Below are 17,068 nucleotides of genomic sequence, written 5' to 3'. Positions count from 1 at the left end.
CCTTCCAAGCTGGGAGTAGATAATGTAGACTGGTGGCATCACCGCCTTCCCTGAAATGCACAAGCACACACAAAACATCTTCACCCCCACCACACCGACCTTCCTGGAGTTGTTTTTCTTAATCTTACCCAGCAGCCCCCAAACCCTGACAGATTGCACATCACCAATTTAAAATGATACAACCTTAAGTACCACCAGCAAATTTTTCAATTCAACCTTAAGTATCACCAGCAAATTTTTGCCATATAAAGTAATGATAATAAATCTGTTAATGCATACCACTGGGAGGCTGGCTGCGTACCACTGGTGGTACCCGTACCACCGATTGGGAACCGTCTAACAAATTCCTAAGGTAGACACGTGCTTAGTGGGCTGGGCTGACTTGGGTTCTCCGTGGAGGATTTCTTTCCTTCTAGCTCTCCATCTGTGCAACTGTTTGTTTGAAGCAACTGAGGCCCATTTCATCTGGTTACCCAGATATGTCAACTGAATAGATTTGTACTTCTCTGCAGGATCTTCAATCTAAAATCATAGGATCATATTACATACAATAGGGACAGAAAGGGACCTCATGAGGTCGTAACCCCGAGCTCAAGGCAGGATTCATTTCTGTCTAAACAATTCTAGCCAACTATTTAACATGCACTTAAACACTTGCAGTGGCAGAGATCCCACAACCTAAGTCAGCAGCTCCAGTGCTTAACCACCATAGTTAGAGAGTTCTACCTAATATCCAACCTGAATTTTCCTGGTTGCAATTTTGGCAATCATCCAGCACACTATTACGTAATAAGCTTTTGCGGTAAGGGAGGAGGCCACCCTTTATTTTCTTTCCTGTCGAGAGTTATATTTTTCAGCATTTAAAGTACTTCACTAGGACAAAACACAACCATAATACAAAAGAGCAGAAAGGCAGAAGCAGTAAGTAGTATGCTCATGTTATCAAAGTGATGAGATACTGTTTTTTAATGTCACAGCTGTCAATCCTGCAGTATCATGGTATTTAATTTCATGCAACTGACAGCCTTTCCTGTAAACAAGCAGAAAGCAGGCCATGAAAGACTGATCAAAAGTGAGTCACATAACACAGGCATCATCCTCCAAGGGCGGCATCAATGGGCCCTGCCACTTGAAGAGAAGCCAAGCTGTAAAATGTCAGTCAGATGCACCTCGGTATCCTATTTTACAGATCTCCAAAAGCGGGACCAGCCATCTGTCTGAACTTGTAACATTTGGCTTTTCACACTTGCCTTGCTTTGAGACTCCCCAGAAGCTTATGACACCTGAAGGCTCTAATCCACCATATGCCTCACTTGATTTCTGAATTGTGCTTCAATTCTCCCGTTCATCCTTCAAACAGAGCTCAGCAGATAAAGGCCATGTCAGTGGCACAGGGTATAGGCCCACAGGACTTATCCAGTTTGTGAGAGATTCATTTATCTGAACATTAATCTACCTTAACCCACTTGGATCACATTCCACACCTGTTTGACACTAGAAGTATTAGGAGGTTAATGAAGTCAGTAAGTCAGTATTAATCATACTTGCATCAAAGAGGCCATAAAACGGGTTAATAGTATTACAGTAAAGGCCACATCTAGATGGACCACTGTGCCTTTTATTTTTAGGTATATAGACCCTCAAAAGAGAAAGGCATCCGAATGGCAAAAGCCTGAATATAGCAGCTTGGCTTTGAAATGTAGGATTGCTATAGGGTATTTGGGAGATGCAAAAGCCATATAGTCAAAACTGAGAAAGATTTAAGACTAGCATTTTAAGCACTCTCTCCACACTGCTAAGAACTTAAGTCCTGGAGTCTTTGACTCCTTTCTGTAGGCAAAGAAAATAATGGGAAATGACGAATTTCTGGGGCCTAAGAGTAAAGCTGGAGATCGCAGAAACCCATAAATACACCTATTAAGTGCATCTTGAGAGCAGGAAATGCAAGTGTTGCCATCTTTATGCTACAGCTGAGAAAGTATTTGCAGTGGTTTCTCTCCTTTACACTCAGCACACAGTAACAGAGAGTAAAAATGGACACCAAGAAATAAAAACATTTGTAAATGAGCTTACAGGAATTAGAGTGCAACTGAAGCAGTTTTCAAGGACAGGTACCTGATAGATACTGTACCATGCTGACAACCCACAATCACCCAGTACCACATACACACACACGGGGATCTATATCATGTATTGCTCAAGTTGCTTTTTCATTAGAGTTCAGAAGCTAAGTTGGCGAGAAAGAGAAAGGAAACCTCAGGGTGTTGCAGGCACCTCATGGCAGCAGTTCAAGTAGATGGCATTGGCATTTGGATCTGTAAACTAGGCACTGTGCTCTTGGAGGTCACATGAGACATACAACTAGGGTCTTGACCATCTGCAAGCTCAAAGTAGTGGGACACTAGCCTATCTGGAGTGAGTGATTACATTCAGTCTGCTTCACTTACCTCCAGGTTTTAAATGGGAGACTGAATGTACTGTTTCACTTTGTGTACTAAACCATACTGTTGCTGTGTCCAAACAAACATCTGCTATGCTCTATCCCAGAAATGGCTGCATTTGTTGAAATACAAAACTTGTACAGAGCCTGAATATCCTTCAGGATGAAATGCACAATACAAAATACAACATTTTCATTCTGTCACAGCGATTTTGTGCCATTTTCTCCCAAAAATGAGCATCCAAAACTCATTTGGAATTTTGCAAAAATATAAATCAGCAATCACTTCATTTAAATTAGATTAATTTATTTTGAGAATATCCCTTTTAATCCTGCATGCAGTTAGCACAAAAATTGTATTGTATCACAACCTCCTTTGTAAAACTTGGTATTGTACGTATTGTAATATGGCTGCTTCAACAGTTCCTTTGTTGGAAATCACACATCTGCTAACCCTTGGCAACACTGTCAGTCAGTGACCTACACAAAGTTCAATAGAAAAAGTTTACTGAATATCCTCTGTTTAATGTAAACAAGGCAGGAGGCAAAACAAAGAGAATATATTCACAGAGTAACACTATTTTACAGGGCACAGAAAATATTAGTGACCATGGTTGGAAAGCCTTGTATATTATACAGTTTACAGATTGCGATTTATCATACAACCCAAAGCATATTTATGCAATCTGTAGATTTTACATAGTACTTCACTATAACATTTCTCTCAGCAAGACAAATAAGGATGTATTTCATAATCACATTGCAGCTGTGCATTCATACAGTAAGTCATGGTAAGAAATTTACCATGCACGTACAAAGCAATTCCATGATTACCGGTGCCCTGTAAAATCAAGTGTAACAATCTTTACACTAGCAATAGTGTAAGCGAGCTCAGGATTTCGGTCCTTGTATATACACAGGTGATGTACAACCAGACTGAAGCTGTGTATCAAATCACAGCTCTCATATTGCACAGACGAATACATTATTGAACGTTACATTGACAAGATTGGAATGCTAGGGAGACTACGGGAAACAGACTATGGACAAACTTCTGTTCTAGCACGTATGATATGTTACTTATTACAAAATTTTCTACATCAGCTTCCAAATCAGATACATACATGGCAAAAAAGTAAAAGTGTCTTTATTTACAGAAATGTGCATTAGGGTTAAAATGCAGTTTGGATCTGCTTATTGGAACCAACTACTCCCACTATTCCCCCCGCCAAGTACATCACTCTAACACTAGTGGCCACATTTTCCAGGGTAGTGAGCAGCACCTGCCGGTCCCATGCACACCTGAGGGATTTGCATATGCACTGAACATCTCGCTCCAGGGCCGGTGTTTCTCAAGTGTTCACTTGTGGGCAATAAATAACTAGTTACAAACGCGTGTATAAACACAGAGAACCAAAACAGGCATCTCAGTGACATACATAGATCTGATGAATGAAAATGTGGACTTTAACTCCCCACTTTAAAAAATAAAAGTGCATGAAAAACTTAAACAGAAAGAAAGTTCTCTCTCTAAAGGAAAATTCAAATGGTCTTTTTTATATATAAAATAAAGTCATTGTCATCATTTCTGGTCATTATGGTTTTGTAAGGACCGCCCACATAAGCAGTAAAGGCTAAAGCTTTCCTTTGCATTGATTTAGATATCAAGATAGATCCACTTTTTATAATTTATGGGCTGAATTACATTTGGTTTGTCAGATAACATCACCATGGCTACGGAAGACCGAACACTAAACAATTACATCTCTGATTTAAGAGTATTTGCAGTGATCCTTTATTGTTCTGCAGTGCAAGCACTAATTCATCAGAGTTGCAGCTAGGTGGATTGTTTTGCATTTAAAAGATACAGATGCTGCTGCTGTCTTTGCATGCAGTGATGGATACAACCCTTTACTGTGCAATGAGCTCAGGAATCAGCAACTGATTAAAAAAATAATGCCACTGTCTCCACCCTGCACTTCTTGAATGGCTTTACTGTGATTGCATTATTCAGACTGCTCCAGTGGAGATTTACCTTATGATCTTTCTTGCTTTCATGTTAACAGTGTTACGTCTTCCGGTTTGTTGCTAATAGGATATTAGGCAAATTCTAAGAGTCAGAGGGTTTGTTTCCCAATAAATAATGAAAATAGTAATTAAATTGGGAGGAAAACACAATTAAACTCAAACTACAAGCTAAAACAATAAAGGTGTCAATTCAGCAGAGCCCTTAAATGTGTGTGTAGCTCCACTGCTTATCTTTGAGCATCTTCCTAAGTTTTGTTAAAACGACTGTGACTTGGGAAAATACTTGAAATTAAGCTCATGTTTAAATGCTTGGCTAATTGAGGGCCTAAGTTAACATAACTATGTGTATTACATATAAATCTACATATATATATATATATATGTGTGTGTGCTATGTGCACTGTGTACTGGCAGTTACATTAAATTAACAAAGCTTCTCAAATGAACTGATTGTAATGCACGTCACTCTAAAAATCATTTGCTATTCACAAAACATCTGTCTAAAAGGACAGGAATGAAGAGAAACCATTCTTCCTTAAATCTGCTCTTATTAAGCTATCTGATGAAAACTTTATTTGGCCAAATTTAGCAAATCTGGTGCAGGGAAGTAAAAGGAATATTTCCATGTAACAGTTAAAGCCAAAGCCACGCTCTCTTGGGAACATCATTTGTGCCGGTTGTGAGGCGCTGTAGTTCTGTGGATGGCAAGCAGCGCAGGGAGCTGGTGAATCAACATGCTGCGTTACAGCAGTCGCCTTTGGGCAATGCTTCTCTCTTTTGGAGTGGTGCCAAACCTGCTTTTTTTTAGGTTCCACAACCATTAACCTTACAGGAGTATTCACCAGCAGAACCCTCCCACTGCTAAACATACTTGGGAGCGATTTTTGCCCATGACTGGGGAGAACGCTCTTGCTGTGCTTTATATACTTGCTAATTTAAAGAAGTACTCGCCATCAAGTGTCTACAAATATAAAATCCAAAAAACAAAACAGGCAGCAAAATCAGGGGCAGCCAGATTCTTATGCCAGATACACTCATGCAAATCTGGAGGAACTCAAGTGACTTGATTAAATTAGTCCAAATTTACACTGAAGTAAATCAGATTAGAAACTGGCACTCTGTGTGCAAATAGCGTATTAGGCAAGACAAGCAAAGGGAAACACTGTAAACATTCAGGGCTACATCCTGCTTTGTCTGTCTTGTCTTCAGTGTCAACAGGAGCGGCTAGGGGGACTGTTCTGTGCAAACAGCAGGGCAAAGATCACCATGACTGGGAGGAAGGTTAAGGAGCATGTCCAGCCCCTCTGTCTTGCTAGTGCATATGCCACTGACAGCAACAAGAGCTGGTTGAGGTGCAAGTTGCAATCACTCAAAAAGAGCAGGAGCAAAGGGTGCTTGAGGGGTCCATCCCCCTGAGCCTCCAGTGTCTGCTCTGGCTGGTACATGTACCCCATAGCTTGTGCTGGCTGGTAGGTTTCATATTGCAAAGGGTGCACTGGGAAGCAGGCTGGCTTCCTAGCATTGTGGAAACCAGTGGGGGTGTTTTGGTCCTAAGAATAGTATCAGCCCTTTGAGTGCTGCCTCATGTGGCATGAGTCCATCTTTTGCATGGACACTACCATTAGGATGAGAACAGTAAAAAAAACAAGTTAAGAATGACAGAAGATTTCCTTTGCCAATTTTAAAGGCACAGAAATATACTTAAACCAACATCTGCTAAACGGCATTTTAAAACAAAATGAATACTGTTTTAGCAACTACTACTAACGACCTGTATAATTAACAGCCTTATGGAAGGGACATAAATCAGACAAACTGAGGCCCACACGCAGAAGTCTATAGCAAAACTACTTACACAGATGAACACAACACATCATTTGGAAAGTCAAAGACCACCATACTAGAAACACCCACTCTTGCAATATACTTCCCAACTACACAGAGGATCTGATTCAACATTGCGTTACTGACAGTTGTACAGTGCAACTCCATTAAGATCAGCTTTACACTGATGCAAATTCTGAAAAATGCAGTGGTGAATCAGAAATTTTTTGCAGAAGAGTCAAAAAAATTAAAATCAATCAGATACAGATCATATGCATTTGTAGGTTTTTTCATCCTCTCTCCATTTTAAATAATACACTCTTTCTCTGCTTGCTGACTCACTCTTTTCCTTTCATATTTCCAGTTGAAGAGAAAAAAAAACACCTTAAATAATTAAGACATGAAAACATTACAAAATTAGCTTGATATTTAAAAATAATAAAGGTCACAAGACAGAAGCAAGCATATAAACCTCAGATTATAATAAAACCCCAAACTCCTAAAACACTGTTAAAACAAGAGAATAGTGAGCAAAGTTTGGATGCCTGGGGTTCATCAGTTTTTGCAGCTCTTCAAACAATGGCTAGAAATGTTATGTTTTGATTTTCCTGAAGCCTCTTTGATTGCATTCTGGGTTCAGTGTCAACTTGAATGGATAGATCTTCATTTCCATCACAACACGGCTTGTACTGACAAATTGTGAAACGATGACCAAGAACTTGCCATTCACCATCACCCAATAGTAATTCTGTTGTGTGCACTTTGGTGGGAGGCTTTATCCCTGCTTGCCTGAGTGGGTCAATGGGTTTGTTGGGGTTTTTTTTTTTTTTTTTTGACTGAAACATACTAGAAGATTTTGGAGCTCAGCCACATGATACGTTTATTTACGGTGTAGATGAGGTGTGGTATTTCACAAATGCAATTGCTGCCAGCTCTTTACAGAACTCTTCCAGTACAATCACTCCCTCTAGTAATGTCATGTGGTCAATGCTGGGAACAAGGGGAAAAAAACAAAACAGAAAAAAACAACAACACAAGATGAGAAGCTGCACATGAAAGCAAAAGAAATATCACGAAAGGCCTGCAATTTAGTTTACTTACATGGGCCCTTCAGGCTCTAAGCCAAGAAGACGCTTTCTGACCAGCAGAAGTTTAGGAGTGAAATCTGGAATGCGCTGGATTCTCACCATAAGGTCTCCAACGACCTGCAAACCGCAGAGGCAGAGACATACTGTATGAAGTGATGCAAATAAAGAGCCAGACAATGGTGCTTAAATAGCACTTAGCTTGTGGTGTGGTTATTTCAGCTACACAACTGTTCCACAAGGGCAGCTTTCTGCCCTTGGATTCTCAGGCCAAACTCTATCTAGTTTGTCAGCTACTGACAGCATGCCCTTCTTCTAATTACTGGAGAAACCAACAGAGTCATTTGGATGCAACCTGACACCCCAGATGGATGGCTGGCAGCAAAGATTGAATGGGGCAGACTTCTGTATCTTCAAGCACGAGTGACCAATGCCTGAGCTGAAAAGATCAGCACTGTGGTTGCATGCAGACTATGAACCCGTGAGGTCTGGTCACTAGATAGTGACAAAAGAGCTGCACTGCATAAACCCAAAAAATCTTAGGAAGAATTAGAGATGTGGGGACAGTAGATAAAGACAGATGTAAGGTGTAAGCACTGTAAACCCTTCTTCACAGCTACCACAAACGGAAATTTCCTGTAGCTGTGGTGAATGTGTCTAACTAACACAGGTGAACAGAGTTGGCCAATATTATAATAGTTTTAGATAAGATTGCAGAAAGGGAGGTATTAAGGTGGAACATTGTAGAGGGTGCGAAGTCAGTGACATGAAGGGACAAGAAACTTAAGTGCCAGCAATGTGCTTGGCACTGTAGGAGAATGAACAGCTCCCTCTGAAAAGAGTTAGCAAAGGATTCACCCCTGGCTCAGGAGGGAAGGGACTGTGGTCAGAGAAGAGGCTTGCTTAGTTAAGTGGAGATGGCAGTGTGCTATAGGGAGAGATGAGATTGGAGGGAGATAAGTAGGAGCTATTTTATAGTGGACTGGGCTCTACAGGCAGGGCAGAGGGAGGGAGTCTCACTTGGCAGGGACATGAGTCCATGTGTTGAAGTGTTGCATGCAAAGCAGCGTGTTCAGAAGTGGAGCTTACTTGGGCCTGAATCCAAGCCAACTCCTTCATAATCCAGTCTTAGGACAGATGGATGCTTGTACTTACAGCAGCATGTGACACTACCACATGAATGACAGCAGTATGGCCTACCCAGCATTAAAACAATATTACTGAAGATGTAAAGGGAATTCTACGTCCATATGATGAAACTGCATGAACATGGAAATGAAACATTTTCAGATACAACCAGCTGATTCAGTGGAAAGTGAATTTCCCTTGTAGGACATGTAAAGAATCTTTATTTTCCTTGAAAGAGACTGAACTGTTGCCACTCTAAAGCCAAAATTACCCACCCTTTAAAATTAGTTACACAGATTCAAAGTTTCTCACCATGGTGTAAGCACATATAAACATTACCTCTTCATTTACTCACCCTGACAATAACAGAGAAGAGAGATCGACAACCCGAAGCCAAATTTACATAAGGATCCAAAAGGTATTCGTGTATATGTGGATGAGGAAACAGGGAGAGTTTGGACAACACAGACGTAACCTGTAAATTTACATCGTATGGCTGTGAACAAAAGGAGTCATCAGTTAGTTTCATTATAGCTCTTCTTCCTATAATCCATGTTTAGGTTGCTACTGAAGCAGGGAGGAATCCAAGTTAAAATAGCAGGGAAGTCATGCAATCCCCCAGCCACAACACACTGCATGCTGCTCTGCAACAAATATCATCATTATTCAAGGTCTTTGATTCAGAAGATCAGGCTACGCCCGCACATAAACAAACAAACAAACAAACAAACAAACAATAAATGTAGTGAGGTGCTAGCTAAAGATTATACAGGATCTAAATATTTGATCACTTGTGAATTGAGAAACTGATTGAGATTACAGGAGCTTGGGAGCCATCTAAGGGCCTAAAACAGAGGGAGAGGAACAGATAAAATAATTAGGTTAAGTCACAAACAAATCAGCATCAACAGATTTCTAAATGGAAAAAACCCCAAAGGTTGGCTGTTGGAACAGGCAGTAATTGTGACTGCTTTACACCTTTCCATTAAGCCGAATGCGCCTAACCATTTTTACATGTTTTCCTTCTGTGATCTCGTTTGAAATATTCTCTTTTCCAATCTTTTTATTAGCCATGGGTGTGCCCTTAGTTTTGCCATAGCCTTTGTGGATCTTATCATTACATTTTTGAACAAAGTGCACACTATCCATTATGCTGCAATGGGAGAAGTTCACTGATACAGGAAATATAACTGCAGAGACCCCAAGATTGAGGAGCTGCAGGGATATCACTCAAGAAGTCCACGTCAGGTATATTTAAGTATTGATGGCACTGAGTATCTAGAGTGGTAAAAAAATCAGCAGAAAACTAGCATGATAGGCATGTATGGAGTGATGCTGTCTGACACCTGCCCAAGTGTCAAAGAGAAGTCTCAAGGAATGAAGGAGATGACTTGTGCTGAAGTGGCAGCTTCAACAGCTGATTAAAGTAGCTGTTGCTGCCACAGCTACGATGAGCATGAAAGCTGGTGATGGAGAACTAGAGGGGTGGACAGGAGAGGTTGACTGCAGCAAAATGAGTGCAGTTTGCAGCTGTGGTTTAAAACAAGGCAGAGCTGCTCAGTGATGATGAATCAAGGAGGCCTGTCCTAACTTTCAAAACTTTATCCTGTGGAAAGGTTGAGCACTATTTTCCTGTAGGATTTGGCCTCAATATTTTAGGTCAACTAAACTCCAATTTTAGCTGCTTCGTCAATGTAGATATCTTTACGTGCATGTATTTGTGTTCCTTTTAACACAAAAGCTTTCTGAATAATCGCAACACAGGCAATAAAAATACTATCCCCTTTTAAAGTTGTCATTAGGTGTTAGTGGACTTAAATCCTCCTTTGCTTTAAAAGGAGCTTTTGCACATACACAGTCTATTTTCAATTATTTTAAACCTCAAACTTCTTCATAAAACTTGATTAACATGTTGGTACACTGCTTGGAAAGCATCCTGTAATAGCATACACCTTTTCCAGCATTTTGCCTTCTAGGATGCATGTTCCAGTGCTGATCTTAAAATCACTGAAGTCCTTGTCTTTGTGCAGCCTTCAAGCACTAGCTTTCTTCCTATCCAAAGTCACAAGCAGGCTCTCATACATGCAGGTCCTTTCTAAATAAAGATAGGGTCAACTACAAGTTATTTTCTATGCAATCCAAACCCACTGTCCTGCACTGGGAAACAGACATAATAATACTTGCTCTCCTATACAGAGCCACGAGATCTAGGGAGGAGTAATATCTCAGAGGGAGGTATTACGGCATATTGGAAGATTCTGGCAATCACATGGTGCCCCTAGACATCAGTGCAGAATCAGTTCGCAGATCTTTATAGTGTGAACAGGGCCATGACTCAGTCAGGCTGAGAATTTCAGTTTATTTTAGCAGAATCTCTCAGTTTTTGCCTCTGCTGGAACAGATTACATCCCGTTCAGGAGAAACTGCTGCCAAGCTATTCAGAAATTGCATAATAGAATCCATCTCGATAAAACGGCTGCTGACTTTTATTGGATGACTATGAACGACAATGATACGCACACTAGAAACATACAGATAGAAAACTATGCAATGCTTAGGGCTGATCTTTTCTTTCTTTTCTTTCTCTTTCACTCAGAAATAGGAAGGACATTTACAGATGGCTAGGCCATCTCGTGGCAGAAGCAAGTACTGCACTGTGGGGTTCAGGGCCAGAAAAGCAGCTTGGCCAACCCTTAGTAGGAAGGGTATTTTGTGCTCCTTTCTAAAGAACAAATAAAAATGTAACCACCATCAGGAACTTGTGAAATCTGTGTCTGCCTGGCCTGGTAATAACAGCCTTCAGAGAAAAGCATGGAAACAATGGGTAGGAATAAGAATTCCCTTAGTGGAATACATTTCCATAAAACTGGTATTTTTATATATCTGTTCCTGGTACTTATTCTTCAGCTACTGAGGGAGAGGTGATATTTTGACTTTTTAAAATGATCATTGGAGAACCAGTTTATGCTGACATTTAAATTGTTATCATTACACTTCTCAGTCGTGTCCTACCGAGGCATCAGGTGACAGATCACACCTCTCCCCTGTGGTTATAACATGTCACTCAAGGGGGAAGCCAGGTGTTTCACAGACTGGTTGACGTGAACTTACAAGGTTCTCTTTTCTTTCTACCCCCAATCAGTGGGAACGATTTTTGTACCTCAGCCTCCATCGACATGACAGAGAACTGATCCTTATCTTCGTTTGTAAAGGATTTTAAGACCTCTGGATCAGAAGTGCAAAAATGATCAGGATGTTTGTAAGCTGAAGATGGTGTTCCCAAACAAGGCCAAGTTATTCTGAAGGCAGATATTCAAGAACATCCCAATTCCTTCCAGAAACAAGTGCACAATCTGGGTTCATCTACTGTGAAAGCACAACTCGTTGTGCACGGTGTTTCCTGCCTCTTGAGGCTGATGGTTTTGTTGTGCCAGAGGAATGGAGCTGCTTCAGGAAGCTTTAAAGTGACCTGAGCTCAATCCTAAGGAAGATTTTGATGAGAAGAGGACTGAAACCCTGGACGGGACATAGTATTCACTAAGGCGAGAGCAGAGGATGAGGCACGGCAGCGATGCCTGTTCAGCAGGCGGAAGTACTGGGTTTTGAAGTAGTTGAAGCTTTCAGGATAGGAGTTTCTTCTCACAGAGCATTTGTTTCTCTGCTTGTCAGCAGACACAGTTGGGCACCAATGCATCAGCTAACCCAGCCCCCAGTTTTCATCACAGCCACAAGGGCTGGAAACTCAAGTCTGAAGAAACACATAGAGGCTGCAGGAACGGATGAGATCGCAAATAAATTACTTCCAGGATGTACCAGTCAGAATCAGGTCAAGCCAACTCCTTTCCACAGCACTCAGACTACAGGAAGGAAAGAAACTACTTGACCACATGAGCTCTTAAGAAACAAAGAGCTTAGCACCATGCAAACACAGTTCAGCCTCATTATTTGACAAACCCCTGTGGGACAGTGAGAGAAAAGTTCTTTAAAAGGTGTTCCCATCATAGGGTTAGTCAATTTGCTGTCTCATAATGATGAAAAGGATTGGTTCCAATCAATTAGGGAAGCTCAAGGCAGAGGTTTGTTATAACAGGGTTGTACTGTACAGTTTATACTACTAACAGAGGGAAACGTAACTTAGTTATAAAGCACCAAACTGGGATTCAAGGGACCTGGTTCTAGTCACAGCTTTGCCACCGGCCTGCCTGGTGGCCTTGGACCTGTCTCTCTGCCTCACTAAATAAAGCAAAACTAAGAATAGTGACCTCTGTAAAGCCTTCTATGATCTGCAAATAAAAAATACTACATAAGAGTATTATATTATTGTGACAATGCTTAAAGAGTGTTTAACACAACCTGCAGCTGCTGTGTACATAATTAAATGCTCTTCTAAATTTTCCATTTGGGGCTGGCATTTCCAATAGCATGGATCATGTCAAAATCATCTGATAGAGCTGAGGGTTATTTTTCTGGGTTAGATCAGCACTTCACTATTAATTATTCACAGGACACTTTTCAATTTGGTTTTAAGGATAGGTTTTGGTAGGAAGTCACTCTAGCAATTTACTCCTGCTGCCCAGTTCAGGTTGTGTGTTTTAATTCTTTTGGAGTCGAGTATTGTTTTTGATGCCACAGACCGTAACATCTTGCTTGACTAACTCTGAAATTGGGCCATGCTGACAGGTACTACATCAAATTGGCATTGTGCTTCAATAACAGATGCTATTTTTATTCCAATAGTAGGCATTTGTTCTTCAGAGGTCCCAGAGGGATATATTTTGTCCCTTTTACAATTTACTATTTCTATCTCACTGCCCAAACAAAATTTTCAAATGTCTGAGATTTATGCTTCCTAAGAGCTGATGATACGTAGATTTATTTATGACTCAATTTTAATAACACTTCAGTTAGTGATGTGTGGAATACGTGTGTATTGAAAACAAGACCTTAAGAGTATACAACATGTTTTTTAAGTTAATCCGGACGCAACAAGTACAACAGATACAAAAACCATTTGCCAGAAAAATGTTTCCTCTTTCCCCAAAAATATGGAATTTCTGATGCACCCAAAATCATAGAAAACATAGTTGATATTAAAATCAAGTGGTTAATGATATATATGCATTAGCATGCATACCTGGCTTTGAAATCTCAGTCTTTTCCAATGTGGAAAAATAAGATTAATCTAATGCAATAAGCATCTAACTATAATAAAACTCAAAGAAATTCAGTGTTACAGTACAAAATCTGCCCTAGGGCTTACTTAGTCTGGATGGAGTACACTGAAGATGACATGATATAAGGATACATTCTGCAGTATGTAGACAAAGTGGGGGGAGCAGTGCTTTAATTAGAGTGGCTCTAAGAGCTGCTCTAATTAAAGCACTGCTGCATCTCATGCTTTAATGGTCCTGCGCTTAAAAATGGCAGGGGGTGCACCTGAACTAAAGTTTGTTTGACTCAATTCATCGAGTCTGCTCCAATGTGCTGGAATTCCAGCAGGCTGGAGCAGCCTCTGCACTTGTGTATAGGCGCCCAGTGGTGTAATGATGAAATGTGTTTCACCTTTCCTTTTGAAATCTTCTCGACTTTATAAATTAAATTCAACTTGTGTGTGGGCTTTTCTCCAAAAACGGGCAGGTCACAGCTTCTGGGCGCTGTTGCCTTCTGCCATGGTCTATGAGCCCTCATCTGCTCTTTTGGCTCTTCCCATCTCTTCTGGCAGCACCATCTTACACATGGAGCTAGCTGCAAAGTTGTTTTCAGGGAATCACAGAACCACAGTAAAGCAGGGCTGGAAGGGACCTAAGGAGGTTGTCTAGTGCAATCCCTGTTCAAAGCAAAAACACCCTCAACTAAGCCATCCTACACAAGTATTTGTCTAATCTGCACTTATAAAAATGCCAAGGAAGGTTTCACTTTTCACTGAACACTTGAAAGCACCACTTGTATAGCACTCCATGTAACAGTACTCTGGAGATAATATAGACTTTCAGGTCTTGTTTTCTTGAGAAAAAAGTGTGCAAGGGGTCTTAACTCTAAGAGCTAGCTCAACTTCAGGAACTTGAGGTAAAATCCTAATGAAGTCTAAAGTTTTCATACACAAAAAAAATCACCCTTTTTCCCTCCTCTAGTGAAGACAGAGCCACAGAGAGGACAAAGGCAGAAAAGAGAGAAGAGAAAGAAAAAAGAGAAAGGAAAAAATATCATAAAATGGGGTTAAATAAAAAGGTATCACCAATTTCTTCTGCTTGTAACAGCTATATTAATATTAGAATATAATGAAATGGTAGGGAAAGACATATTATTAGGTCTATTGGAGTTGGTGGGGAGGAAATCCATGCCCTCTAGAAATGTTCTTAGCTCTCTAGTATAAGGAGAGCATGGTGCAAAATATATAATGATACTGTTTTAGTTTTAATATAATGGACAGTTATTATACAGTAAAGCTTATTAGTATATACTGGACCTGAACTGTTAGAAAAACGTAAATGTAAATGCTGGAAAAATCAGAATAGGCTTAATGAAGCTAACATTTGCAAAGGTCATATTTTTTATAACCTGTTAAAAATACAAGCAACTTTTTAGCTATTAAACATGTCTTCTTCCATCCTTTATTCCTTCCATAACATCCACTGCCTGCTGGGAGGACAATCATGCAAGAAATATTTGAATTTTTGTTAACTTGACAACAGTAGTTCCTTACCCACCTTAAACTTTGGGGACATTTCTAACAATCTGTATTTTAATTTAAATAAATGTAAGATTAGAGAAAACATTTAATACACAAAAAAGTCTGTTAACAGAACTAAATGGAGTTTAGTGCAAGTGAAGTTAATCTACTTTTAGTATTTATAGAGTGCCAGTTGCTATGGAACTTACCAGTCTAGAGATCCCAACAGCAAGGATATGATGTAGACTAACTCCTCTGGCAACTGGAGAAGACTGCCAAACTAAAACCTTAATGTTCCTATTACCTAGGGAAGTCAAATTATATAGAATATGGGAGGGGAGTTACACAATAATATACTGTTCAGCATGTAGTATAGGTATTGATGTAACCTTGTGGAAACTAGTCGTTAATAAGAAACAATAGCATCAGAAATGAGAGTCAAAATGTGCTTTCTGTTACCTGATCAAGAATCCTGCCCATTCGGTCAAACAAAACTTTCAAGAAATGTCCTTCAAAAAATGGTGCTTCTAAATTGCAGTTTTCCAAAGACCTGGGAGAACCTGGCCACTCCCATCGTAGGCAGATCGCACAATAATCCCGGAACTAGGAAGAAAGCAAAACATACTTAACTTTAAACAAAACACAGTGCAGACTGCAGAAGCAAGATCATTTGTAGAAACCATTTCACGTCTTGTTCCTACCCAGCGATACACAGAACTATAAGTGGTGGCTAGTGGAGAACTTCTCTTCTTACTACCATCCCATTTTGAAAACACTCCATGACAAAAAAATATCAGCCTCAATGCAGATACCCTTTTCCCCCTAATGATGTGTGCAACCTTATGGGACTTCTACAAACATCTTTCAGGGAGAATGGAGCCCTGACATTTTCGCTGGCTTGGCATACGAATATGGGATGGTCACAGTGATGCATACATACTGCCTGGGATTCATCTGAAGCAGGAGTAACGGCAGTCAGTGAATTTATGTTGGAATAAAACAGGTGCAAGTGAGAGAAAAATCCCTTGTGCATTTTCTTCAAAGTATAGACTTAAGGAATTAGAACAACTACTTGGGTGGAATCGTACCAGCATGGAGATTTTCCTTTCAAGTTAAATATTTCAAACAACAGGCATATCTTTGTGAATAAATGGCAGACACCAATTCTCCTCTCTCATAGCTCTCAGAAGATTCCTTTCCCCAAGGAGGGATATAATATGCACTTTCCTGCATCCAAAATTAGAATTTTATGAGAACTGTATGGAAATAGCTGCTCTCCCCAAGTTTTCACTTTCCATTTTCCTTTCTCTTCAGGAAAGGTGATGGGTAAAACTCTCCCATCAATGCAGAAGGCAGAGCTTTCTGTTTTAAAGTGTTCTTACCACTATTCAGAGAGTGGAAAATACTACAAGCACCGCTACACATATTTTTGTCCTTGTTTCTCTAACTTCCCTTGCACAAATTTGTTCTTCTATAGGAATTCACAGGCCTTCTTTGGGAACACTACAAACAAATGTCAATTATTATCTGCCCAAGGAGATTTTTCATATATTTTCAAAACAAAAACTCCATTTGTTATTTCAAAATATTAAACATTGATGTTTTCTCTTCCCACCAGTATTCTCAACTTCAAGCCTGCATGCCTGAGGCTACACGTTATTTACACTGAACCTTTATTTTGAAAGCCCTGGGTTCTGTAACTCATATACAGAATTTTTACATCCCCTCAGTTCTTTCAAAGATCCTGCCAGACAATTCATCTAGTGAATGCAAATAAACACAAAAGCAATTTAAGAACCAGTCTGCAGTGCAGGTTTCTTCTTATTATATTTCTTGCATGAATATTAATGCACTTAAAATCATCCATAATTCCCATTATATTTGTGGTAACTG

At 40.0% G+C, this 17,068-nt stretch overlaps 1 protein-coding gene across 1 annotated transcript in view; it reads right to left on the bottom strand.

Moving 5' to 3' along the window:
• Nucleotides 1-2,726: 2,726 nt before the first annotated feature.
• Nucleotides 2,727-17,068, bottom strand: part of FAM160B1 (family with sequence similarity 160 member B1) — a 41,123-nt gene continuing 26,781 nt past the window's right edge. The window contains exons 14-17 of the mRNA XM_019502159.1: nt 15,635-15,778; nt 8,861-9,001; nt 7,394-7,497; nt 2,727-7,282 (exon numbers count right to left, since the gene is read on the bottom strand). Coding sequence (XP_019357704.1) covers nt 7,177-7,282; nt 7,394-7,497; nt 8,861-9,001; nt 15,635-15,778 — 495 coding nt within the window. The 3' untranslated portion in view covers nt 2,727-7,176. The remainder of the gene's footprint in view (nt 7,283-7,393; nt 7,498-8,860; nt 9,002-15,634; nt 15,779-17,068) is intronic.

This window comes from Gavialis gangeticus, unplaced genomic scaffold (assembly GCF_001723915.1).
Source record: "Gavialis gangeticus isolate Ggan-Ray unplaced genomic scaffold, GavGan_comp1, whole genome shotgun sequence".
NCBI classification, from domain to species: Eukaryota; Metazoa; Chordata; order Crocodylia; family Gavialidae; genus Gavialis; species Gavialis gangeticus.
Note: the sequence above shows the minus strand (reverse complement) of the source record. Positions and strands in the feature narration are given on the sequence as shown.